This window comes from Epinephelus fuscoguttatus, linkage group LG21 (genome assembly GCF_011397635.1).
Source record: "Epinephelus fuscoguttatus linkage group LG21, E.fuscoguttatus.final_Chr_v1".
Classification (NCBI taxonomy): Eukaryota; Metazoa; Chordata; class Actinopteri; order Perciformes; family Serranidae; genus Epinephelus; species Epinephelus fuscoguttatus.
The window spans coordinates 4,682,468-4,710,059 of NC_064772.1; the positions used below are offsets into that span (position 1 = coordinate 4,682,468).

At 41.7% G+C, this 27,592-nt stretch overlaps 1 protein-coding gene across 1 annotated transcript in view; it reads right to left on the reverse strand.

Moving 5' to 3' along the window:
• The window catches only part of dnah5l (dynein, axonemal, heavy chain 5 like), a 206,928-nt gene that overhangs the window by 93,537 nt on the left and 85,799 nt on the right, over positions 1-27,592 (reverse strand). The window contains exons 48-62 of the mRNA XM_049565752.1: positions 26,839-27,026; positions 26,398-26,592; positions 26,127-26,261; positions 20,156-20,213; positions 19,767-19,898; positions 18,849-19,066; positions 12,754-12,888; positions 12,404-12,580; positions 12,168-12,257; positions 10,598-10,732; positions 10,391-10,492; positions 8,864-9,031; positions 6,918-7,124; positions 6,450-6,542; positions 5,739-5,975 (exon numbers count right to left, since the gene is read on the reverse strand). Coding sequence (XP_049421709.1) covers positions 5,739-5,975; positions 6,450-6,542; positions 6,918-7,124; positions 8,864-9,031; positions 10,391-10,492; positions 10,598-10,732; positions 12,168-12,257; positions 12,404-12,580; positions 12,754-12,888; positions 18,849-19,066; positions 19,767-19,898; positions 20,156-20,213; positions 26,127-26,261; positions 26,398-26,592; positions 26,839-27,026 — 2,270 coding nt within the window. The remainder of the gene's footprint in view (positions 1-5,738; positions 5,976-6,449; positions 6,543-6,917; positions 7,125-8,863; positions 9,032-10,390; positions 10,493-10,597; positions 10,733-12,167; positions 12,258-12,403; positions 12,581-12,753; positions 12,889-18,848; positions 19,067-19,766; positions 19,899-20,155; positions 20,214-26,126; positions 26,262-26,397; positions 26,593-26,838; positions 27,027-27,592) is intronic.

The following is a 27,592-nucleotide window of genomic DNA, read 5'->3' on the forward strand; positions in this document are numbered from 1 at the left end:
ATAGTGCACACAAGATCTGCTAAGTCTTGTAAGGAGAAATTGTCAATAATTGACTGTTGTTTGGGAGGATCAGGAAGGGAGGAGGAGGAGGGTGTTATACTGGCCTTGACACTGGCAACCTTATTCACAAAATACATTAAAAAATTGCTACAGTCCTCATCAGAGGACACAGGTAGAGCAGGCGGTTGCGCACCAGTAATGCTACTTATAGTGTCAAAAATGACCCTGGGATTTCTCTTGTTGGAGATGATGAGATTTTTAAAATAAGAGGCTCTGGCTACCCTAACAACAGAATTGAATTCAGCTAACAGTTCTTTAAAATAAAGACAATGTACATGAAGCTTGGTTGATTTCCACATGTGCTCAGCTCTCCGACATTTACGACGAAGGCAGCGGATGTCGTCGTTCAGCCAGGGAGTGGGATTAGCTGCGGGAACAGTTTGAGGCTTTAAAGGAGCAATCTTATCAAGAATAGCAGAGCAGTGTGAGTTAAAAGTTAAAACTTGGGAGTCAACGTCAACATTAATACTAACAGGCTGAGCCACACTGTTAAAAGCGAATGAGAATTTCTCAGCAGAGAGGTTATTTAACATACAGGTGAGTTTTGTACGCTTGCTGGTTGAACAATCAGAAATAATAGACAAATTAAACAGGGTGCAGTTGTGATCAGTGACGGGCAGCTCCTCAGAGACGATACAATCAATGTCCAAACCAAGTGTAAAAACAAGGTCCAATCCCCAAGCATTAAGATTCTTTGAAATTTAAGCCAAAAAGTCACTGAATTCAGCCAGAAAGGCGCAATTAATACCAGGGGGGTGATAAATTAAAATACAATAAAATGGGTTAGAGCAGCCAACTTCAGAAATAAGCAGTTCAAATGAGGTAAAAGTTCCAAAATTCACTCTCCTCGAGGAGAAACTGTCATTTGTTTGTACAACAAAGCAAGGCCACCACCGCGGCCAGTGGTCCTTGGGGCACATATGAATGTGCAATCAGGCGGGCGTAGCTCATTCATGGACACATAATCTTCATCCCTTTGCCAGGTCTCAGTGAAAAACATGAAATCTAAATCTCTAGTGATCATTCAGTGTGAATGATTTGTTGTTGATCGAGCGAGCATTCAACAATGCCAGCTTAAGAGACTTGGGACCAGCTTTGCAGACAGATGATTGTGACAGTGGTTGCAGATACCGGAATTTGTGGGTTGTGTGGTTTTGACATTTGTGATGTCTGTTGTTCATTACTACGGGTATGAAGGTGGGAGACTGTGGGACAGTAGAGACTAGCCCAGTAGTTGGGGCAATAGGAAACCAGGAGGGATTGTCTGTAGAGGTTAGTGGCAGCTGGAGCCTGTAGGGGGAGCTACGGGAGGCAATGTCTACAGAATGCTCCGTAGAAGAAGAGGCAGGCACTGAGAAGGGGGCGTGGCACGTAAACAGTCACGCATGTGTGAGTGGCGTTGTGTGTACGGTATGCTGTATGTTGGCTGCTAACACACGGCTTCCTAACTTGCTCGGGTGAAGTCTGTCATGTCGATAAAAGGAGGGGCGGTTCAAAAATAAGTTAAAATTGTCTATGAAATAAAACCCGTGGATATTGCAGGCGGTTCGGAGCCAAGACTGGAGTTAAAGGAGGCGACTGAACCGCTCTGCGCTGAGGCCAAGTGTGGGAAGAGGGCCGCTGATGAAGATTGACATCCCGCAGTCTTTTAAGGCAGAAAACAGACTATTAAAATCGCTCTTTAGCAGCTCAGACTGACCCCGGACCACGTCGTTGTTTCCGATGTGCAAGATCAGACGTTTAAAGGAGTGTGAAAATGACTGCAGTAGGTCCGGGAGTTTATCTCTGATTTTTGTGACAGTGGCTCCTGGAAAACAGTGGGTGGTGGAATTAAAAAAGCGAATGTTCCTGGTTATGGAATCACCCACTATGGCGGTGGTTAGGGGGAACAGTGGCCGAGGACAAGGGGGCAAGCGCCGCTGATCTGTGGGGACTGTTTGCGGAGTGTGTGGAGAGGTCACAACCTCAGCGGTGGCTGGGGGCTCACACGACCCTTCACGGCATGGAAGACCACTGAAGCGTCTCGCCCTGAGAGCAGCCTCCTTCACGATCCTGCGCCTGGAGGAGGAGGTCGCGGACCTGAACGGGGGTCCCGAAACAGACCCCCCCAACCCCCCGGGCTGCTGGCAGTGAATCAGTCGAAGAGCAAACGGGAGGAGAATGGACAGTTTGCAGCAGAGGGAATTCCTCAACAGGGAATTCCTCAACACTCAAGATGTTATATCTGTTCTCCAGTTGGACTTCACAAGGTGGAGCGTGTATCGGGCTGGACCTCGCTCGCTTTTTGCCATGTACTGTGGACCATGGCCCTTGGTTGGGAGTGGAGTTGTTAGTTCTGAACCTCGGATTTGGACTGAAGGTGAAAGTAGCTAAAATTTCACTGCTGCTTGCCCATTTAGGCTTGGCCCCCAGCAGCAGCCACAGGTCCTCCACCGGAAGATGTGGGGCTGCAGCTGAGGAGGCCGGCCTGGATGTCACTGTGGCGGCTGGATCATCAGCTCGGAGCTGAGGAGCCGAGGCTGACCGCTCAGCTGGGGCCAAGCCAGTGGGGTTGGGATCTGCTGTATCCATGGAGCCGGGACCAAATTCTGGGATGGTTAAGTCCAGATCCGCAGGATTGCCAGGGGGACCAGGACCTGGAGTGACAACAGAGTCAAGCCGCGCCTCTTCATCCCTAATCCAGTAGAGGTTTGAAATGCACTGCTCCAGCTCCGCGATCTTCTGGGTTTTGTGGATACAGCTGTCACAGTGGTGTGGAGAGGTGAGTGGAGCCATGGGGGACAGATGGGGTAGCCAAGGAAACAGAAAACAAACTCCAGCAGCAACGGTGTAATGCGTAATGACGTGATTATATTCTACAGAAAGCTACCTTCTCAAGGTTTTTTTATTTTTATTTTATTTTATTTATTTATTCATTCATTCATTCATTCATTCATTCATTCATCCATTCATTCATTAATTTTAGCAGTTGGTATGAGCCACAGTAAAAACTTACGCGCGGGGACTCCAAAAGTGTGTTGACTCAGATCAGGGTGGGTTGGGGTCCGGTAGAAAGCGGGACTTACCGGCGCATAGAGGTGAATGAGTGTCCGGGAGAAACCAGTGAGTTTTGCCAGGTAGCTGCAGTCACTCCGGTGTCCAGAAAATGGCACAGAAGGTGTAAAAAGGCTTCTGGGGTGGCCGAAGTGTTCACAGGGACTTTCACTCCCAGGCAGGCAGTATCATTGTAGTTAATCCAGATGTAGAGCAGAGAAAAACTAGATTGTTGCTAAAAGTTGAAGTTTGGGGTGCGGCTGTGTCACCAGTCACACGTGTCCAAAAAGCTCAAAATCCGCCGATCAAAAACACGAGATCGGCCATCCGGCCAAGCGAACAGACTTTAAACAAATAAAATCTTAAAAGTAGTAGTTCATTAGACGTGGCATAAAACTGGTTTAAAGTTATAAATTAAGAGCCGAGGTGACGGGATGTCAAAGGTTGAGGAATGCTACAGAAAAATCCATGCAGTGATTTGGTATCAAAAACTTTTGACATTTGGAGATTTCTGCTAGAACTACATTTTTCAGTGATTAGATGCAAACACTTCTGTTCTGAAAACTGCAGAGAAACTCCTCCTGCTGTCCATATGTGTGAAAGCCAAACATCCTCAGAATGCTCGAGGTCTCCAGATGTGGTTGTGAAGTTAAAAAAAAAAAAAAAAAACCTTGCACTATGGTGAAATGACTACTATGGGGACATCATCACACATGAATAAAACTGGGCTCACTGAACCTTTCAGTGAGCCCCGTCATACACAATATATGCATTTCCAACACTGTTAATGGACCCAGTGTACAGAAATATTCAAATACAATAGGCAAAAAACAACATCAGTTTGCATTTAAATATTCATGAAAAACTGAACAAAAATGATCTCTCATTTCTTTGTAAACAACAACAGTAATTCAGAGTGAGATTCAGATTCTAATAGTTCAACAAAATAAAATCTATCACAAATTACACATTTAAAACGCTCCCAATTACAATAATGCATCCTGGCATCTATTGATATAAATCAACAGGCAATGCAAAATGATTTTGCATGATGACTAAATGATTGAGTTTTTTTTCCCACCAGGACCTTTTTGCTCCTCTAATCATCACGCTGTAACCTGTGACAGGCTGTTATACTACCATAACTATTGCACATTCATATATATGGAGTTTTTTGTCTATCTGCAAGCGTCACATAGGTTTAAGGCTAAAGTATACTTGCTGCATGAAACGCGTGCAGTTTTCGTGCACGTTTGGCTGCCACGCATATTTTGCGGTCATTTGGGGCGTAGACTGCACACTTTGCTACGAGGTAGCATGACACGTACACGCAATGCAATATTGACATGAACACTAGAGGCTGTGAACGTGAGGTCGGAGGTGGACTGGTGAAAAAGATAATGGAATGAAAGATGTAGGAGCAAGGTAGACCCCGAAGATGGCGGTAATGCAACGTAACGGATGCCAACCACCATAAAACTCCATAGAAGAAGAATTCCCTGTACTTTTCCTCATCAATGGCTCGCATGGGTGAAACAAGGCAAACAAACTCCCCATGTGATTGGTTAAGAGGCCGCACATACCATCTCCGATGACGGCGGAGACGACGCCTTTTCCTCTGCCGAAATCTCAAAAGCAATAAAATTATGATCTCCTCTTCATCAATGTTTGTGTTTATCCGGAAATACACTGTCACCGCGTTCCTCGCTTTTTGCGACCTCTGCATCTGACTGCTGCGGTCTGCCCCTAGCGGAGACCACCAGTATCAGAAGTTTTGGCTGCATCGACGAACGTCCGTGCTGCAGCAAGTATACACAGAGGTGCAGCACACCATGTATGCGTATGTTTGGCCACGCAGCAAGTATACTTCTCGCTTTACATTACCAAAGGTTTATGACAAAATCACTTGACAACACCGACTCCCATGTGCGCACAGTTAGTTAATTTCTTAGCTACTAGTCCATACCCGGGGATGTGTTATGTATAGAGGAATAAGAAATCCAAAACAGTATATTAGAGGAGATTCAAAATCAGAGCACTGTAAATGCACTGTGTAATAAATATTAATGTAAGACAAACAATGCACACTATATTTAGAAACATGTTTTATGGCAAATACATGGAGCATAGTTTTGGCTGATGGCACGGAGGGACGCGCGTGCGCGGGGCCGTGCGCGGGGGCACAGGTACACACATACAGGTTTCAATCCGCAAGTATTGGAGATAAAGGCTTCCATGCCAAACTGTGGTCCCAGCGCGCATGCGCAGCTCGCGCTGTTAATGGTAGTCACAGTATGAATGGGTAGTGGAGAAAAACGCAAATATAAACAGAATAAATGTCAGAAAAATGCAAAAATGGCATCATGGCTGTCTGCACATGACCCACGCATGCGCAGCTTGCGCTGCTGATGGTGCTCACAGTATGAATGGGTAGAAGACAAAAACGCGAATATAAACAGTAGAAATGTGGGAAAAATGCAAAAACGGCATCATGGCTGTCTGCACATGACCAAGATGAAAGCCTATGTGCAAGTTCAGAGAAGTAGGTCAAAGCAGTGAGGAGGAAAACGGATGATGACGGATGGACGGAGGGACGGACGGAGGGACAGAGGTTTCTCCTTTTAATAGTAGGATGAATATCTTACCTTTGTCTTCACTGCCTGCCACACCCGTCTGGTGGTGGGTACGAGGGCCGCGGCCAGGTTGCAGACGTCGGCGGGGAAACCTCTTTCCGAGCAGAAGTATCCCTGAGCCATGGTTCCAAAGATCTTATCTATGGAGGTGTTGGAAGGCAGTGTGCAGTTAAAGATGGAGAACTGCCTCTTCAGACGCTGGGGGATGTCGTTCCGACCGCCACCTGGATGGATCATGGCTGCCACCAGCTGTTAAAGGTTATTACACTCTTTATTCACTCATTAAGAGTGGCATCATCTAACTAATGTTGTTTAGAGGGCTGTCATTGTAATCGGGACAAACAAACCTTAATTTGCTAGCTTTTCTTAAAAAATGCGCTTTTCAAAATATCTTAAAAGGTTGCAAGGGAAACATTAAAAGCTGAATACCCATTGTCAAAGTCAAAAGAAAAAAAATCTGTATTTGTTTAACCATATTTTTCAAACTTCCACCACTTAAGATTTATAGAAAACCCTAACTTTCAACTTCCAACTGAGGCTGACCTTTAAACCTATGACAGAATGAAAGTGAAAGCAACAAAGAAACAAATTAAAACCCACCTCTGCCTGCGGGGAAAGAAATCAGTTTGTATCATGAAAATGTGATCTGACACCAGAGAGGATCTTTGAGTCATCACAATCTCCCCCTTATACACAACCAGCTGCTGGTTCACTTGTTGTTACCTGAACGTCCACTACAGTGATGAACTCTCCTGGACGATCCAAACTGTAGAAACCTCCCTGCTCCATCAGCTGACGCACAATCTCATTGGTTATCTGAGGGAGGCAGAAGGCAGGAAGGAACTGAGCTCAATAATCTGATTAGTTACTGTCAGGTGTAATTAATACAATAATGACGAAAACACAGTGCACACTTGTTTCTCATGTCGGGTACAACAATATCTGACAGGTTGTCTGAAGAGAGGCGCAAGCAAGCAGAAATTAGAATGTAATACATGATTGGTCATCTCTTACTTGAATTTTTTTTCTTGTAATAATTAAAAAAGAAAAACAGATTTACTTTTTGTTCTCATGTTGAATTTGTTTGTAAAAAATAATGATTATTAAATATTATAAAAAATAAAGAACAAAAAAAAAAAAAAAAGCAAGGAAGCAAGAAAAGAAACGAGCCAGAGAAAGCCTGAAGCTGACCTGGTCTCCCCATTCGTTGATGACGGGCATGTTGATGTCATCTATAAAGACAGTCATGCGGCGTCCAGCCGGCGGCCCGTAGGTGGCGCCCATTCGTTTATCAATGTAGCTCTCAATGGTTCTCTGGAACATGCTGGGCAGTGTGGCTGACGAGAAGTTCACCGTCTTACTGAGGTGGAGCTCTGGGTCGAGCTTGCTGGTGTAGCCCTGCAGGGGGGAGTCAGGGAGACACACAGAGCTTTAGTTAGCTGACGATAGAAACAAACTGCAAACACCATGGCTGGATGTTAAGGAGTGTGTTCACTTTTCTCTTAGTTTAAAAACCACTGAGGGAAAAGATTGCTTTCCCTCTCACCGACTCCACCCTCACTATGCCCCCTGACTACGAGACACCAACAGTATCTCTTACATAAATTTGACTAAAGTGGGACATTGCGAGTTTTTATACTTTTTAGTTTTTCCTTCAACTGCAACTAGTTAGCAGGAAAAACTTATTGTGTCTGCAGCAGATTAGTTTTCATTTACGTAAAAGTTAAACTACTAACAATATTATTACAACCCGGAGTCCAAAGAGTTGGGATGCTGTGCAAAACGTAAATAAAAACAGAATGCAATAATTTTCTGATCTTTTTCAACCAGTATTCATTGAATACAGCACAAAGACAAAATGTTTAATGTTTCAGCTATGTAAATAAACTGACAGGCTCCGTCATTGAACAATGTGTCTCAGTGGACAATTGCAAAGAATTTATGGAGTTCACAGCCACAATCCATAATATCATCAAAAATAAAGAGAATCTGGAGAAATCTCTGCATGTTAAGGGCAAGGCCAAAAACCAATATTAAATTCCCAAGACCATCAACCCCTCAGACTGTACTACATTAAAACAACATAACTGTATAAAGGATATTACTACATGGGCTAAGTAACATTTTGGAAAGCCACTGTCAGTAAACACAGTTCGTCGCTGCATCTACAGATGCAAGTCAAGACTTTACCATGCAAAGTGAAAGCCACTATCAACAACATCCAGAAACACTGCTGTCTCCTCTTGGCCTGAGCTTGTCTGAGATGGACTGACACAAAGTGGAAAAGTGTGCCGTAGTCTGATGAATCCATCATGGGCGTCATGTCCTCCAGGCTAAAGAGAAAAAGGATCATCCAGATTGTTACCAGCTCGAAGTTTAAAGCCAGTATCTGTGATGGTATGGAGGTGTGTTAGTGCCAGTGGTATCATAGGTAACTCTCACATCTGTGAAGGCACCATGAATGCTGACAGGTACATAAAGGTTTTAGAGCAACATATGCTGCCATCCAGATGATGTATTTCAGGGACGTCCCTGTTCTGCACGTGTTCCAGCAGCGTGGCGTCGTGATAAAAGAGTGCAGATACTAGACTGACCTGCCTGCAGTCCAGACCTGTCCCCCACTGAGCATGTGTGGAGCACTATGAAGCACAAAATATGACAACAGAGACCCCAGACTGTTGAGACACTGAAGTCATTTATCAAGCAAGACAAACTTCAGCAATTGGTGTCCTCAGTTCCCCAACACTTACTGAGTGTTGTTAAAAGAAAAGATGATGTCACACAGTGATAAACATGCTCCTGTCCCAACTTTATTACTGGTATACCATGTTGCAGGCATCAAATTCAGAATGAGTGTATATTTACAAAAAACATTGTTTATCAGTTTATATCTTGTCTTTGTACTGATTTAATTGACTATCTGTCAAAAAGGAATTAACAAATCATTGTTTTCTGTTTTAATTTACATTTTACACAGCGTCCCAACTATTTTGGAATCAAGGTTGTAGTAATGCAATCATGCTGTATTGTAGTAATCAGAGAAATTAGCTCCTGAGAAAGATTCACCTGAATGCCCCTGAAGCCAGAACAACTTGGAAAGTTGAGAAAAGTTTTGGTACATGACACTCCTCTCTTACTTTAATCATGACGGTCTTGGCGGTTCCTTGTTCTCCAATCAGCAGCACAGCCTTCCTCTGCTTCACAATGGTCTGCATCAGGAAGTCTGTCCTCACGTTGTCCACATTGGGAACCAGGATGGATGAGTAGTCTGGGACATGGTCTTTAGGGTAGACATACTCTGGGACCTACATCATGACAATAACATATACAAGAGGGTACATATGCTGAGTTGGAATGAAGTGTCAGCACTCAGAAGTGCTTTAAGCAAACCACCTGAACTTAATTTAATATACTGGTTAGTATCTCTAGCTTGAGTTACAGAAGATACAACCAGACACTCCTGATGTGATGCTGCAGGATATTACACTTTAGATGTGTGTTTTAACGACAGACTGCAAAGAAAAGATACACAACATGTGTAACTACTACTCCAACCATGTGGTTGTATGTTTCTGTAAGCAAGTCAAGTTTCAGTGACAGGTCACATCCATGTCTGTGAAAACATAGATCAGTACAGTTTCAGGATTAGAGTCACCAATTCAGTTTCTGACCAGATGTCTCCCCCTCTGTTCCTGAGATATGACATTGAATAATAATAATAAAAACAATGCATCTGCAGAATATTATGATGATGTCACAGTGAAGTTCACTTTTGACCTTTTGGATATAAAATGTCATCACTTCATCATTTTTTCCTCTTAGACATTTGTGTCTTAGACATCAGTCCAAGTGGCCGTTTGTGCCAAATTTTAGGAAACGCCCTTGAAGCCTTCTTGAGATATTATGTTCATGAGAATGACATAGACACAAGGTCAGAGTGACTCTTGACCACCAAAATTTAATCAGTTCATCCTTGAGTTTGACATTTGTGTCAGATTTAAAAAAAAAAAAAAAAATCCTTCAAGGTATTCTTGAGATATCACGCTCATGAGAATGAGATAGACCTAGAATAACCACGACCTTGACCTTTGAATTTTGACCACCAAAATCTATTTAGTTCATCCTTAAATCCAAGTGGACATTTGTGCCAAATTTGAAGACATTTCCTCAAGGCATTCTTGAGATATTGTGTTTACAAGAATGAGACAGACATAGCATTGCAGTGACCTTGAACTTTGACCACCAAAATCTAATTAGTTCATTGTTTAGTGCAAGGGGACATTTGTGCCATATTTGAAAAAAATAAATAAATAAAAAATAAATCCCTCAAGGCGTTTTTGAGATGTCACGCTCACAAGAATGAGGCAGACGCAAAGTCACAGTGACCTTGACCTTTGACCACCAACATCTAATCAGTTCACTGTTAAGTCCAAGTGGATGTTTGTGCCAAAATTGAAGAAATTCCTTCAACCTGTTTTTGAGATATTGCATTCACCAGAATGAGACCTGAAAACATGATGCCTGAGGTCACGGCTATGGCCAGCATTGAGGCATTAAAAGTGTCCTGGACCTCCTGGACCACGTGCTCAGTGTTTGTCAGTGTGTTTAAGACATGTTCTTAAATGTATGTGTAAGATTAATGACTGTCTTCAGTGTCCACAGACCTTGTTGGACCAGTGCTCCCACTGTCCCTGCTTGTTGACAGTGAACTCAAAGATGGTTTGGTTGTCCTGAGTTTGTGGCAGGTCCAGAGACGAGCTGTAGCGCTTCAAATACCAACAACAACAACAACAAACAGGACATGTTAGAGGACACGTCACACTCTACAAACCCTAGCGTCACCCACAGAGAGTCAAAACGCATCAGTACACCTTCAGGAAGGCCTCCATCTTGGCTCTGTCATCGAGCTCCAGCAGTGCTCCCAGAGACCACATCACTGCAAATACAAACAGTCGACCCACGTCGCCATGGCAACCCTGTTTCTCCTCCACTGCTGGGAGCAAACCCTGAACACACAAACGTAAAAAATACTTAAAGAAAAACTCACATCAACAGAATGAAACAGGAGGAATTTATTAAAATATTTAAAACCTTTAAAACTTAAAGGTTAACTGCAGTATGTTTTAACCTGTACCCTATTTTCCATGTTTTTGTGTCTAAGTGACTGATGGGAACAAAAAGTCTTAAGTACTGAGAGAGTCGTAACAGGCTGCAATATAATCCCTGCAGGCAACTGAGCGCTGTTAATGTTCATCCACCAAAAGTGTCTTTTGTTAAAGTGTAAGATCCTTTCTGTTTAACAAGAAAAAGCTCCAAAATCATCATCGCCAAACCCTCCAGACCCCACTTAAATGAACAGTCATTTAAGCGTGTATAGAGCCAGCATATTTTCACATCTAACCAGGTGAATAAAGGGTGTACTTCAACCAAACTAGAGTTGGTGAATGTTGGAACATTGGGAAATTTACCCAAGACAATTTTTTGTGAGTTGTATTATTTGTTTCTGTCGACTTTAAAGTGTACTTTACGATTATAAAATCAGTGATTATTTAAATGTGAGTCTGGTGGGTTTGGCAATTGCGATTTCGGAGCTTTTTATGGTTAAACAAAAAGGATCCTACTGTTCAACAAAAAGGTTCATCTCTGTAGGGATCATTTCCATAATGTTGTCAGACACTTAGAATAATAATAGAAAACATTTTTTGTTGTCCCACAAGGAAGTTAGCATCACCGCGGTCCCTGCACCCAAAAGCCATTAGGATTTTTCCATTGGATTCTGGATTATTGCATAAAATACATTGTGTCAAACAATTATGATACTTGCTATTAACAACTACACCACGATCACATAACTCAGCATCACCCTGTACTGCAGATGACCTGACATGACTCTGACCAAATTTGGGTATGTGAGGAGAAGCAAATGTTCCCAGCGCTGGTTATTTTAATAACAGGAAACAGCAGCTTAAGTGACAGGAAGCACCTTTTTAATGTGTGTACGGGAAAGCTTGAGGGTGTGTCACATACTGTATTTGTGAACTGATACTGCTTGTATGTCAGACACTATAAATTGTCATGATGTACCAATTCTTTGGCGTTCTCGTGAATAAACCATCCAGTCCTATGTGTTTTGAGTCTCTTTATTCCACAACAAGGTTGGCATTGCAGTGTGGTGGTTAGCACTGTCGTACTCATTTCATGGTTTTAGGACTCATTCTTGGGGCACACTATGTGAGCCTGTTAGTGACAGAAACACTTTATTGGATGTACATTGATGGTGTGAACATGCCCTGAGTGGTTACACTGCAGCCTGTTTAACAGCTGCATGCTGCAGTGCTCTCATAAAGACCTCACCACTGTACAGGCAGCCATACAACAGTGACAACAAATGCAATCTGTGCTCTACCATGGTGTCTCCTGTGTTTAATGTCTGTGTCGTACCTGCAGCAGGTCAATGGTCTGTCTGATGTACATACACTCCAACACCTGCATCTTAGGAGACACAGCAGTGGAGATAAAGTCCAACAAGTCCTGTAGAAGAAACAGAAAAACACATCAGACATTACACATTTTTATTTTATTCAAGCACTTCAGTGCGCATAAAGAACTCAAAATAAATGAGCAATTTCATGGATTATCTCTCTGCTGCGAATTTCAAGTCTGAGTCTCGCCCTCACCTGGTAGCAACAGTTGAAGCAGAGTTTCAGGGTGTCAGCCTGCTGTTCCGGTAACTTCTGTAACCAGGCCTGCAGGATGGGGCTCCAGCCGAGCACTGAGGAGCTCATGAACACCATCCCATTCCTGGACACCGTGGCTGGGGAGGCGTTGTCAATGTTGTGGGGCTCAAAGACGATCTGGAGGAAGGACACAAGAACAAGGCTTCACTTTGGACCTTCCGTATGATTCAGTTTGAGTTTCTGGATCTCTTCTGGCTCAGGATCACAATGTCATGCAGCAACATAAACCTGCTCACTAAAAATTAAACATGACAAACACGTGGACAGACAGACGGATGTTGTGATGTCACCTTGCAGCAGGGAGCCATAGGGATTCGGTCTCCGTTCGCCAGTGTCAGAGTTTTGTTGTCATCCAGAACTGAGTTCAGGTTCTCAATCCAGATGGCATCCACGGGACCATCCAGCACTATCCAGATATATTCACCCTGACACACACACACACAGACACACACACATACAGTACAGGTTTTAGCATGCCTCCGCCCATACATGTCATGCTGTAACAACAGTTTGAAAGCTGCCATGAAATCAAATACCATTAATAAATAATGAATATTATTGACTAATTCCTGATGCTCATTTTAGAATTATACACTTTCATTTTGTTTAAAAAATTTCTAGCAATAAGTATAATAATATAACATCTATTAATTGTACTGATCAGAGCCAGAGATTACAAAGTGCCTAAAGGTTCAGTGTGTCAGACCTAAGGGGGTTTAGTGATATCTAGTGGTGATGACTGCAGATTGCAAACAGCTGAAACTTCTCCTGGTTAGAATTCCTTTGGTGTTCATTGTTCAGGAGGTTTTTACTGGGAGCTGAATTATCCACAGAGGTCTCTTCCTCTCCAAAAACAATCAGATCAGGTGATTAAAACCAGTAAAAACACAGAATAAAAAGTATGGACAAAACCAGATGGTTTTGTCACAAAGGGCCTGCTAACTATGGTGGCTGACATGAAAACACAAAATTGTGAATGTCCCTATCTAAAGCCAGTGTGTGGTTTGTCCTTTCTGGCTACTGTAGAAGTGGCAGTGCAATATGGCGATCTTCATAGGTGAGGACCTGCTCCCTGTATAGATATATAAATGGCTCATTCTAAGGTAACGAAAACACAATGAATCTTGTTTGAATGAAAACACTAATTATATTATATTCCATTTAAATCCCACACACTGGACCTTTACAGTAATTCACTCCTTTATTATGCTGTCTCTGAATGAGCACAAATTCAACCCAATTTATAAAGCAACATTTAATATAACCTTTCAAATAAAATTTATCTCAAAAGAATAATTAAAAATCTTTTTACTATATACAGTACAGGCCAAAAGTTTGGACACACCTTCTCATTCAATGCGTTTTCTTTATTTTCATGACTATTTACATTGTAGATTCTCACTGAAGGCATCAAAACTATGAATGAACACATGTGGAGTTATGTACTTAACAAACAGGTGAAATAACTGAAAACATGTTTTATATTCTAGTTTCTTCAAAATAGCCACCCTTTGCTCTGATTACTGCTTTGCACACTCTTGGCATTCTCTCCATGAGCTTCAAGAGGTAGTCACCTGAAATGGTTTTCCAACAGTCTTGAAGGAGTTCCCAGAGGTGTTTAGCACTTGTTGGCCCCTTTGCCTTCACTCTGCGGTCCAGCTCACCCCAAACCATCTCTATTGGGTTCAGGTCCGGTGACTGTGGAGGCCAGGTCATCTGCCGCAGCACTCCATCACTCTCCTCCTTGGTCAAATAGCCCTTACACAGCCTGGAGGTGTGTTTGGGGTCATTGTCCTGTTGAAAAATAAATGATCGTCCAACTAAACGCAAACCGGATGGGATGGCATGTCGCTGCAGGATGCTGTGGTAGCCATGCTGGTTCAGTGTGCCTTCAATTTTGAATAAATCCCCAACAGTGTCACCAGCAAAACACCCCCACACCATCACACCTCCTCCTCCATGCTTCACAGTGGGAACCAGGCATGTGGAATCCATCCGTTCACCTTTTCTGCGTCTCACAAAGACACGGCGGTTGGAACCAAAGATCTCAAATTTGGACTCGTCAGACCAAAGCACAGATTTCCACTGGTCTAATGTCCATTCCTTGTGTTTCTTGGCCCAAACAAATCTCTTCTGCTTGTTGCCTCTCCTTACAGTGGTTTCCTAGCAGCTATTTGACCATGAAGGCCTGATTCGCGCAGTCTCCTCTTAACAGTTGTTCTAGAGATGGGTCTGCTGCTAGAACTCTGTGTGGCATTCATCTGCTCTCTGATCTGAGCTGCTGTTAACTTGCGATTTCTGAGGCTGGTAACTCGGATGAACTTATCCTCAGAAGCAGAGGTGACTCTTGGTCTTCCTTTCCTGGGTCGGTCCTCATGTGTGCCAGTTTCCTTGTAGCGCTTGATGGTTTTTGCGACTCCACTTGGAGACACATTTAAAGTTTTTGCAATTTTGCGGACTGACTGACCTTCATTTCTTAAAGTAATGATGGCCACTCGTTTTTCTTTAGTTAGCTGATTGGTTCTTGCCATAATATGAATTTTAACAGTTGTCCAATAGGGCTGTCGGCTGTGTATTAACCTGACTTCTGCACAACACAACTGATGGTCCCAACCCCACTGATAAAGCAAGAAATTCCACTAATTAACCCTGATAAGGCACACCTGTGAAGTGGAAACCATTTCAGGTGACTACCTCTTGAAGCTCATGGAGAGAATGCCAAGAGTGTGCAAAGCAGTAATCAGAGCAAAGGGTGGCTATTTTGAAGAAACTAGAATATAAAACATGTTTTCAGTTATTTCACCTTTTTTTGTTAAGCACATAACTCCACATGTGTTCATTCATAGTTTTGATGCCTTCAGTGAGAATCTACAATGTAAATAGTCATGAAAATGAAGAAAACGCATTGAATGAGAAGGTGTGTCCAAACTTTTGGCCTGTACTGTATATGTATGTATAAATACAGTACAGGCCAAAAGTTGTGTCCAAACGTTTGGCCTGTACTGTATATGTATGTATAAATGTATGTATAAATACAGTACAGGCCAAAAGTTGTGTCCAAACTTTTGGCCTGTACTGTATATGTATGTATAAATACAGTACAGGCCAAAAGTTTGGACACACCTTCTCATTCAATGCGTTTTCTTTATTTTCATGACTATTTACATTGTAGATTCTCACTGAAGGCATCAAAACTATGAATGAACACATGTGGAGTTATGTACTTAACAAAAAAAGGTGAAATAACTGAAAACATGTTTTATATTCTAGTTTCTTCAAAATAGCCACCCTTTGCTCTGATTACTGCTTTGCACACTCTTGGCATTCTCTCCATGAGCTTCAAGAGGTAGTCACCTGAAATGGTTTCCACTTCACAGGTGTGCCTTATCAGGGTTAATTAGTGGAATTTCTTGCTTTATCAATGGGGTTGGGACCATCAGTTGTGTTGTGCAGAAGTCAGGTTAATACACAGCTGACAGCCCTATTGGACAACTGTTAAAATTCATATTATGGCAAGAACCAATCAGCTAACTAAAGAAAAACCAGTGGCCATCATTACTTTAAGAAATGAAGGTCAGTCAGTCCGCAAAATTGCAAAAACTTTAAATGTGTCTCCAAGTGGAGTCGCAAAAACCATCAAGCGCTACAAGGAAACTGGCACACATGAGGACCGACCCAGGAAAGGAAGACCAAGAGTCACCTCTGCTTCTGAGGATAAGTTCATCCGAGTCACCAGCCTCAGAAATCGCAAGTTAACAGCAGCTCAGATCAGAGACCAGATGAATGCCACACAGAGTTCTAGCAGCAGACCCATCTCTAGAACAACTGTTAAGAGGAGACTGCGCGAATCAGGCCTTCATGGTCAAATAGCTGCTAGGAAACCACTGCTAAGGAGAGGCAACAAGCAGAAGAGATTTGTTTGGGCCAAGAAACACAAGGAATGGACATTAGACCAGTGGAAATCTGTGCTTTGGTCTGATGAGTCCAAATTTGAGATCTTTGGTTCCAACACGTGTCTTTGTGAGACGCAGAAAAGGTGAACGGATGGATTCCACATGCCTGGTTCCCACTGTGAAGCATGGAGGAGGAGGTGTGATGGTGTGGGGGTGTTTTGCTGGTGACACTGTTGGGGATTTATTCAAAATTGAAGGCACACTGAACCAGCATGGCTACCACAGCATCCTGCAGCGACATGCCATCCCATCCGGTTTGTGTTTAGTTGGACGATCATTTATTTTTCAACAGGACAATGACCCCAAACACACCTCCAGGCTGTGTAAGGGCTATTTGACCAAGAAGGAGAGTGATGGAGTGCTGCAGCAGATGACCTGGCCTCCACAGTCACCGGACCTGAACCCAATGGAGATGGTTTGGGGTGAGCTGGACCGCAGAGTGAAGGCAAAGGGGCCAACAAGTGCTAAACACCTCTGGGAACTCCTTCAAGACTGTTGGAAAACCATTTCAGGTGACTACCTCTTGAAGCTCATGGAGAGAATGCCAAGAGTGTGCAAAGCAGTAATCAGAGCAAAGGGTGGCTATTTTGAAGAAACTAGAATATAAAACATGTTTTCAGTTATTTCACCTTTTTTTGTTAAGTACATAACTCCACATGTGTTCATTCATAGTTTTGATGCCTTCAGTGAGAATCTACAATGTAAATAGTCATGAAAATAAAGAAAACGCATTGAATGAGAAGGTGTGTCCAAACTTTTGGCCTGTACTGTATATATGTATATACACACATACATATATATCATAACTCCCTCTCTGATATCTAATTTATATTGCTGTGAAAACATCAACTGTATTGATTAAAGTTTCTCACCAAAAACTACATTTTACAAAATAACATTTGAAAATCATCATGAGAATGCTGTTATTTACTTTTTCCCAATACTCGCTTACTGAATTGGGCTGAAAATTGATGAGACATGTCAGAAAAAACGTCAGCCACTGCCATCAGTGAATGTCATCTTACAGGTCAATGGCAGTCAACAAGGCAAATTGGTGCATTCCTACTACTTACACCTGCTTCTTTTCTGATATTCCTTGTTTTGCTGTAGTGTTATGTTGATGTTTCTCAGGTTTGTAACATAACAAACTCTGGCTGTCTGAATCTGTGTTTTTGAGACTATAATTGGCACACTGCAGCTCCAAGGCAAAACTGCTGAGCCATGGTGTTGACTGTTTTTTCTATTAACTCTATGTCCTTTAGCATTTAAAAAAATACTGTACATTAACAAGATATAAACTTTACTTGGATATTTAAAGTGCATACGGTGGTTTCAGTGTCTGTACAACCTAGAAAGTAACACATTTTGGTGATGTTCCTAAGATGTTAAAAAGAAGACTGGACCTTGTTAATATAAAGATATTAAACAGCACACTGAAGCTTTTAGCTTCAGGTTTAGTATAACTGGAGGGAAAATAAAGAGAGGACTTTATTTCTGCAACATTTTCAGCTTTGCAGCCTTAAGCACTCTTGAATTAACACGCTTTAAGCATTCAAGGCACTCTAAATAAATCTTTTCCTGTCCAGATACTGAACAGCAGTTGAACAGGTTTATCTGATTCAGTTGGCAATCTGTAATCCAACCAGTGCTGTGAATTGCTTTCACTTGCTTCAGTGCTCTATGAGTGCTCTGGAGAGCACTCATAGAGCACTCATAGAGCACTCATAGAGCACTCATAGAGCACTGAAGCAAGTGAAAGCAATGAGTGCTCTATGAGTGCTCTATGTATTTCACTTGCTTCAGTGCTCTATGAGTGCTCTGGAGAGACGACATATGACATGGTGACAAAACTCTTAACACTGGGGCTGCATGACATGAGAAAAATATATGATAACATTGTTGCATATCTGGATAACTGGATATTCGTTGCGATAAACAGATATTAAAGTGCACTGTTTTCTGTTGCTTTCTGTCAACTAGTAACATACAACAAATTGCTTGAAAGGAAACTATATCCAACATTTTTCTAAACACAAACGGTACCAAAAAAAAATAATAATTATATTTTAAATGCAGCTTACCTCTGACAGTGCATATCGCAGTGTTTATCACGCAGGTTGATGAAGATAAAAAAAAAAACTGATATACTGCGCAGCCTGCAAAAGTTTTTTAAATTTGATTTTCAGACAAATTGGTTACAGCTAATCAGCTAATTGTGTGTAAAATCTGATAATAAAGATCTGCAGAAAAAAAGAGTTTAACTCTGTGAAAGTAAATGACATATTTAGGCAAACCAAATCTGAAAGCTGCAGTCTGTTCAAACTTAAACTTGATAGAAGCACTGTATTTATTCTGAAACTTTCCACAGTTAGTAAAGCTGTATTAATGTTTGGCCCCTTTGATTTTGCATCGGTTCATTCATCTAATCAAACCTTCTTGGCCTTGAGAGTCTTCCTCCACAGAGTGGAGAAGACGCCATCAGTCCAGTCATTGGTGGTGACGTCCAGCGTGCCGAACATCTGTGAGGCCGTGATTGCTTTGGGGTTCATCCTCATCTCGCGGTGTGGGGAGCCGCAATCTGACATGGCCTTCATCAGTGTGTGGATGCAGGTCGTCTTCCCGGCACCGCTAGGACCCAACGTCATCATACCTGCAGGAGCATGCCACAGCTAAGCTCATCTTCGATACTGAGGACCCTCAATGTTGCTTCTGTGTTTCTGTTACAATGTGCACTTCCTACTTTAATTTAGGTCAGCAAAAAAATAAAGGATTTATTATTTCTCTGCCTGCATTTTAATCCCAGGTTGCAGGGAGAGCGCTTTAAAACAGTCTTCATGTAGGGAAAAACAATGTAGCTCAATTTTTCTGGTTCTTCATTTCATTACTTCCTGGGAGGTTCTCAGCTATTTAAAGGGTGGCTCCATTATTTATTTAGTTGCGGTTTTTATATCATTAATTCATTTAGCATATTTCCCACCAGATATTTTTTAACATTGATATTTTTTTATCTGCTGGCCAACACATGATGCTGCCTAACATAAACTCCGAGTCACAGGGATTACTTTAACATAAGCTATCTCATTATGTGAACCTTTGGGCATGTTTAATATGAACATCTGATGATGTAACATTATATATACATATGACAGAATATAAGGTCAAGCATTATAGGTCCCCTTTAGGCATTTGAAATTTGGAGTTCATATTCCCCCTCCCCAGAGGATGGACCATTTAAATGTTAATGACCTTTCCTGCAGTACCTCCTTTGGGATTAACTGTATATTCTGTTAAGGCTCTCAGAATATAGCGGTCATCAGGATGTTGTGTATTCTGTCTGTGATGATCCGTACCATGTCGGACTCTCTGCGTCTCGTAGAGCTGAACGAGTTTGAGGATCCAGGGTGGGTGAGGGATCAGACCGGCCTGCTGAGCCTGACTGACGATGGACGATTCCAAGTCTGGATACCCGGCTTTATCAAGAACTACAGAGGAGGAAAATTCAACAAAAAACATACTTAGAAAACTAATAATAAGATTCATAAAAAGATCTGCAATTTATTTGTCAATGTCCATGATATAATCAACTTTGTGAGTTTAATATGAATAAACAAAACCTCATGGAGATATATCCTGCAAATGGTCATGTTATTGTTTGCACATCCCAAACCCTATGATTAGAAACTTCATAGTTTGCATCAACAGAAAGGTGTTCTGGATTAGATGCGAGACAGAAACGTACCAATACCAGGAAACAGATCATTGATCAGACTCATAAACAGAGGCTCGTCATCATCAACCTACAGAGACAAACAGAGAAGCCAAGTTACTGCTGGGACAATGTCACAGCATGGTTACACTGGCTAAAATACTATCATCTCTTTAAAATTTAAATTTGCAATCAAAAGTGAAAAATCACCAAAACATAACCGGTAAACAAAACAATATTTGTTACAGTGCCAACCTGAGCTTTGTAAAAGCAGGTTGCACACTAGGTCAGACACATTCTAGTTTCTGCAGTTCTATTATCTATTCCACCCTGCTGCCGTTACAGATCTGTAGTGCTAGTGGTGGAGTTAGTGCCCAGTTGGTAAGTCTGTCCCTTAGGGAAAATAATTCCTTGAGCTGAGGGGGAGCATCCTAGGTTGTCTCCTTGGCTGCATCCAGATGTCCACCCTCTGGACCTGTGGACTGAGCCCTTGCAGACTTCAGTCATGTGTAGTGTGACGAGTTCACCATCATCACGTAAAGTCTAGAATGGCAGAGACCGCAAGCCACTGAAAGACAGGCCTCAAGTTTGTTTTACTTGTTGCCATGGACAACAATTACAATCATGTACACAGTGATTGCTGCTGTCATATTCTGTCTGCTCATCAGTCCCTGCAGATAACAAGATATAAATCTCATGTACAGGGTAGTTTTGTGAGTGAACAACATACATTTCTGTACGCCATATAGACTGCAGACATTCAAATACTGAGATGTTTGTAAATCAGGAAACCAAGCTACGACTAAATAAATTGGTTGTCCTATTAGCAACGTCAGAAGACCTTCTTTAGTTGTTTTTTGGCCACTTTTCTAGCCTTTATTTGGCATTACACTGCGCATCCTATAGGGTAGGCTGCAATAATACAATACATTTTGATTCCCCTCTAAAGCCCATATTTCTACATGTCTCTGTATCATGATGTTAAACATAAGTTTTGTTTTTTAGGTGGCTATTGGAAAAAAAAAAAATACAACATCACGTCAGTACTGCAATGATTTGTGGGAAATTTAATCATTAAAGTTTTCTGAAGTCTGCACCCCAAGCGGACTCTCTGGAAGTCTGCAGAAAGTCTGCTTGAAGCCCCTTGTGGACTGGATGAATTGTGAATTTGGACAGTCCTCAGCACTCCCAGACTTCACACACACACACACACACACACACAGCACATTTAAAATATATGTCTCAAATGGGGTTTTATTTTGCGACACATGGCCTCTTGTCTGTTTACAGTCAGCTCTGTGTGTTGTCATGGATACATTGTACACAAACCAACTTGCCAACAGTTCGAAGGCTATGGGGTAGAGATGCATGTTGATAAAATGTTTCTGGGGCTTTTCTTCACATTTCTCAACGCACCTAATTTTAAACATTATGAAAGACTTGAATATCAGCAGGTTTTTGTGAAAATATCACAACATCGAGCTTTAACCTAAAAACTTTGAACTACATAACAGGCGGCTCCAGCCATTCCACTTTTCTATGTCTAGATGTAATAAACAACATGTTAGGACACGTTAATCAGAGTATGCACGGCTGCATGTTAACAGGAATATTAGTGGAATGTTTATTTTAATTACACATGTAAATAGTTCATTAGGAATATTGTCTTTTTGGGAATAAGGGCAAAAACAAACACATTTAAACAAACATTACGCTAATATTTACATTTACATGCAACTGTGTATACTCTGATTAACGTGGTCTATCGTGTTGTTTATCTCGTCTAAAAATAGAAAAGTGGAATGGCTTCGGCCATTTGCTTCTTTGCATCAAAATAGGATTTTTTGAAGTCTTCCACTGGTGGTGGACTTGTTGGATCATGTGAACTCAGCCTCTCTCTTTCATTCCTTCAATCACCTTCTTGAAAAGGTGTTGTGAAATTTGCTCATATCAAAAAACCTGGTAGGTATAATGGTTGCTATCCAAGTCTGTCATAATGTTTAAAAGTAGGTATGTTTCTCCTTCAGACTGGAAATGTGGGCTTTATTTTGGGCATGTATTTCTACCCCAGCCTGCAAACTGTTGGTGAGTTGATTTATGACATTGCACAGAGCTGACAATCAACAGACGAGAGGCCATGTGTCACAAACTGCAGTACAAATCACAGTTGAGTCACATATTCTGAATGTGTCATGTGCATGTCCAAAGAATGCTCTTAAATCCCAAATATCACCGACACAGGCTATATCTTAACCAGAAAATGCTGTGTGCCCTAATTAGGGTGTTGGGTCCACCTGCTGAGGTGGGGCTTGTCCCCACTCCTGTTTCCAGTCTTGACGAGCCAAGGATTCTGATTAGAGTGGCACTGGGTCAGCTCTCCAATCCAGAGGATGCAGCTCAGGACCCAAGATGCTACAAAAGGCTATCCATCTTGACAGTCTTCCTACCGCCAGTGTGCCTCTTGGTGTTGTATATAGTTAATTTTTGAATTAGCTTTTGGACAGAACTAGTATTGAGGTACTTGTTAAACTGCCTGAGGGCTGGACAAGGGGTAGTTTTAAATACTGACAGAGCACTCATGCTGTATCATTTCTTGTGTTGGAAACACTAAGTGTAGGGGTGCTGTTTCATCTGTTTTTTTTGTTTGTGTCTTTGTTTCCTTTTCCACTGAGTTAGGAAAATTAGGTTTTTATTTTTGCTTTTCTTAAAGTAAGTTTAGTAACTCTCATTTCCTCCTTTGGTTACATTTAGGGCTGTCTGCATTAATGTGTTCATTAAAATGCAATTAAGGTCTTATCTTTAAACTGCGTTAATTTGCAGCAATCCCAGCCGGCACTTCTGTCTTTAAGAGGCTGTACTGGGCTGGAGTGATGATACTGGTATCATATAAAAGAAGAAGACAGAAGGAATCCAGTGGTACCAACCAGGTCATACTAGCCTCTCACGAACGAAGCTATATTGTGGCAAGGGAAAAACAGCATGGCCATTTTTACAGAGGCCCCTTGACCTCTTACTTCAAGATATCTGAATGAAAAAGGGTTCTGTTGATACCCACAAGTCTCCCCTTTACAAACATGTCCACTTTATGCTAGTCCCACATAGTTTTGGACACACCCTATGCACTTATTTGCATGCAGTATAAATGTGTTATTTTTACCTATTGTATTTGAATATTTCTGTATACTGGGGTCCCTTAACAGTCATGAAACTGCTTGAGCACAAAGCTGCAGCTAATCAGACTGATATCAGCAGGCAACTGCATCACTAAAGCCGGTATAGCACTATTTTGGAGTGGACGAATTGTCACAGACCTGTGGATGAAACTATATTAAAGAAGTTAACTACAGCACTGATAAATGGGTGGAAACTGACTGCAGACCAGTTAACATTGTGAAAGACTTTGGTCTAAGTGCCATTCTTAGGTTGACATGTTGTGACTAGTCATATGTCTGACTGTCGTGGGGGATAATAGTTTCACACACTAAACTGGAACTCCTGAAAAGTTCAAATGTTGTCATCTGATTCCCAATCAGCACTCTTCTTCGTTTTGTTAATATGGACTTCAAAACTGTTTTGAAATGCAGAATAATGGAATTATATAAACATCTGATAAAAAACGTGATCAATCACGATTAGTGAAATTTGTAAATATGATTACAATATTTTCTTGATTGACAGCCCTAGTTATATTTCTTTGAGTCTTTGCAGATTTCCTCATATTTGTGTTTGCCACATTACCAAACTCCTTTGTTAATACAGAACTCCATTTTACTAAAATCTAGTTTAAGTTGCTTCCATTTCCCTATATGAGCTAGGTTGTAACATGAACCAAACTTTAAATCTATCTCAACATTAAGAAAGGTTCAATTTAACTGATGTTTAAAGAGAAAACAGTCTAGAAATCAGTCTAGTTTTCACTTTCTAAATCTACGTAGATTCAATTTTATTCTCTTGCTCTAAACTTTAACTCCAATTTAAAATGTGATCCAGTATGATCTTTAAACCCACACCTGTGGTTGTTTCACTTTTAAAATGGCTGCCTTTTTGAAATGGATTGAGCAAACTAATCAAGTTCCCTGACGACAGCAAAAGGAATTTCTCTCAAGATACCCACTCAGTGCGAAAACTGTTATGGAGCTGAAGAGGATGATTGGACCAGTTGTTACTAAACATGACAAAAAAGAAAGAAATGTTAAAACTCTCTGCCAGCTGCTAACAGCCAGTTTTCTTCCTGTCCCTGCTGCTATTTTTAATCTTCTACTATTTGGCCCTATTTCTCCATTAATTCAGCCAACATGTTTTTCTCAAAGGAGCAGAAATTAGAGCTTCTCTGTCAAGCCTTCATGAGTAACCTTAGGCTAATTGACTTTTTAGCTTGTTTAAACTGTATTTAATGTTGGTTTATTTACTAAACAGATTCATTTTAATTGTGCAAAAGAGCTGTGTTTAATGTTAAATGTGGATTTCCTCATTTTAAACTTAGTTTTGCTAATGAATTAGCTTGAATTAATCATCCTCCCACAGTCCAATGACATGCAGGTGACTGTAAATAGGTGTGAATGTGAGCATGAATGGTTGTCTGTCTCTCTGTGTTAGCCCTGCGATAGTCTGGCCACCTGTCCAGGGTGAACCCTGCCTTTCACCCAGTGTCAGCTGGGATAGGCTCCTGTACTATTTTTCTAGAATCGTTCATTTTGTGATAAAAGCACCAAATTTGGCAGATGTGTTGACAAATATATTTAGAACAAATCTGGATATTGGGACATCAGAAACTTGCCCCCTGGTGGCCAGAGCAGGCAATTGACTCCTACCTGCCCATGGACCCATCCCGTTAATTGGATCCACTCCAAAATGTAATGGCTTCAAAGTTGGACCATGCTACATGCCTCCACCAAGTTTTGTGAAATTCGGTTGGACAGTTTTCACGTAATCCTCATCCAAAAAATTAATGGAGGTGAATGGGCAGCCAGCTTTGCTGGACATGGAAAGAAGGCAGCATGGTCAACATGGAAGTCGCTGCCAGAACTGACAGATGCATTACTGATGCTGGCAAGTGGACCACAGGAGATCCCAGATGATGCAATGAGCATTTTTTGAATGGGATTTTGGTAAAATGCCTCAAATAAGGTGTGTGGTTAACAAAAGCTTAAGCGAGTTTCAGGTTTTGTTCTACGACATAAAACACGTCAGTAAATACCCTACTTGTGAATTTTGAAGCTTTTACGTCTCGTAAAAAAGGCGGTTGCTAACAAGTTGCTCAATACGACCACAAACCCTGTCGGGGACATTAAACATCATCACCCCCGAAACAGGCGAGAGTGCTGGCAGTCCGCCATTACAGCTTCTTATTTAGCTTAAACAGTCTGATTTCCTCATTATACAATGTTTTTAAAATAAAGCGGCCGAAATCAGTTGAAAGCTTAGTGGCGGTGACGTCAAGAATCATGCAACCATGGAGTAGTCATGTAGTCCATTAAAGCCTAACGTTAGCTTTTTACTTCTGGCAATTGCATTTAAGCTTCAAATGTGGTATGAAAGGTGTTCATATGTGAAGATTATCTCGCTGAACAAAACCTGTAAGTATCATAAACTTGTGTTAGCCACAGAGCTTATTTTCTGACATAATCCAAATCGCAATGCAAAAATCACATTCACTTTCTCTTCCAGGAACCAGCGCGATGCTAAACTTCCAGGTTTTGACGTCAGCCCTGGCACACTCTATTAATGGGACAGGTCCATGGGCCGGTAGGAGTCAATTGCCTGCTCTGGCCACCAGGGGGCGAGTTTCTGATGTCCCAATATCCAGATTTGTTCTAAATATATTTGTCAACACATCTGCCAAATTTGGTGCTTTTATCACAGAAATGAACGATTTTATAGCTATGCCACCCCACTACAAGATAAGTGGTTACGGAAAATTAATGAATGGTGCAACCCAGCTTACACAGTAAGCTCTCCACAGTGTAGGTTACACACACACCACCTAAAAACTAGTAAGACACACCAGTTTGGAGAGGTTCATGTCTCTCAGGACCCTCATCACCACGGTCTTCTCTGGTTCTGATGGGTTGGATCTCTTCACAGCTCCCAGTGTCCTCAAAACTGACAAAATGTTCCTCAGACCAAAATCATAATGGACCTGGTGTAAAGACAGAACTGAATCCGTCAAGTCAAATGTACAAGAGCTACTTCATGCAACAGATAAGAGTGTTTCTGTAGGTGAATTTTTATGATGGTCATAGTATCAGCAGCATCACTGTCATTATTCTTCCCACCTGTTTGGAGAGCTGCTCCTCACACAGTTTGTAGAGGGTGTAAAACTTCCTGCTGAGGACCTCGTTGTCACGGAAACCTGCACTAGCCAGTTTGACCCTCATGATGATGGCTCGGTCTGGGACCATCATGGCAACTGTGCGAAACTGAATCTTCAGGTTCTCTGGCAGCTCCTGACGACCGGCGTAACCAGGGTTCTAGGGGACCAAGAAGTAAGTTAAAGTCAGGAATTTTGTGGTTGATTCGGAGGTGGAGCAGCTCTAAAAATAGTTTTGAGGTAGTTCTGTTCGTTGCGTCCAAAACCAGACTAGCATGGTATTTAGTATACTAAAAGAGTATGATACTTTAATATGTTCTAAACTTTAGTATGAAACCAACTGTAGACAAGGCAAGTTTATGTGGCACCATTTACAGGGTGCTTCATCAGGTCAGAGCTCAGTTACCATGGTGAGGAAGATGCCGAACTCAGGGTCCATGTCCACCACGTCTCCGTCAGTGAAGACGAACTGTTTCTTCTTGTTCTTCTTACACTGCAGGACAATGTAGATCTGCTGGGCAGCAACGGACAGGACCGGCAGCTCGATGCGGTTAAACTCATCAAAGCAACCCCAGGCTCCGGACTGGGCCAGACCTGTAAAGACACAAAACAAACTGATGACATCGTGCAAGACTGGCAATATCCCAGAAGAATCTATGGTGCTTATTTAGTAACATTTTCTACATCTGGCCACTGTTTCTAGCTTGTACCTGTTGACTGTAATTTTTGGATCTTCATATGGTTTACCAGCGGTCAGTAACCACGTAACCTGAGTCTTCTTTGTGTTGACCTTAAGGCCAACAGGTACAGCTACAGTGATTAGGAGATGTTTTATTAGACAAGAAGACAGCAGCTCATGTAGATCTGTATCTTGGTCTAGGGCCTTCGTAAGTTGATGAAGGTACCATCTGTTCTGTACTGAATGTCCTGAGTCTCCTTCTTGAATTAGATAGCAGGGATGTACAATGCTCACTCTGTTTCCAGCCGGAAAGAAACAAAGATGTAGGCGATATGAACATCATCTGGTTCCCAAAGTTTCTCATGACCCCATATAGAGCCATTACGACCAAACAGGATCTAATGTCTTGGTCAAGTCTATGAATGTAATGAGAAGGTCTGTTTTTTTGTTGTTGACACTTTCCTTGAAATAAAAGGTCTTC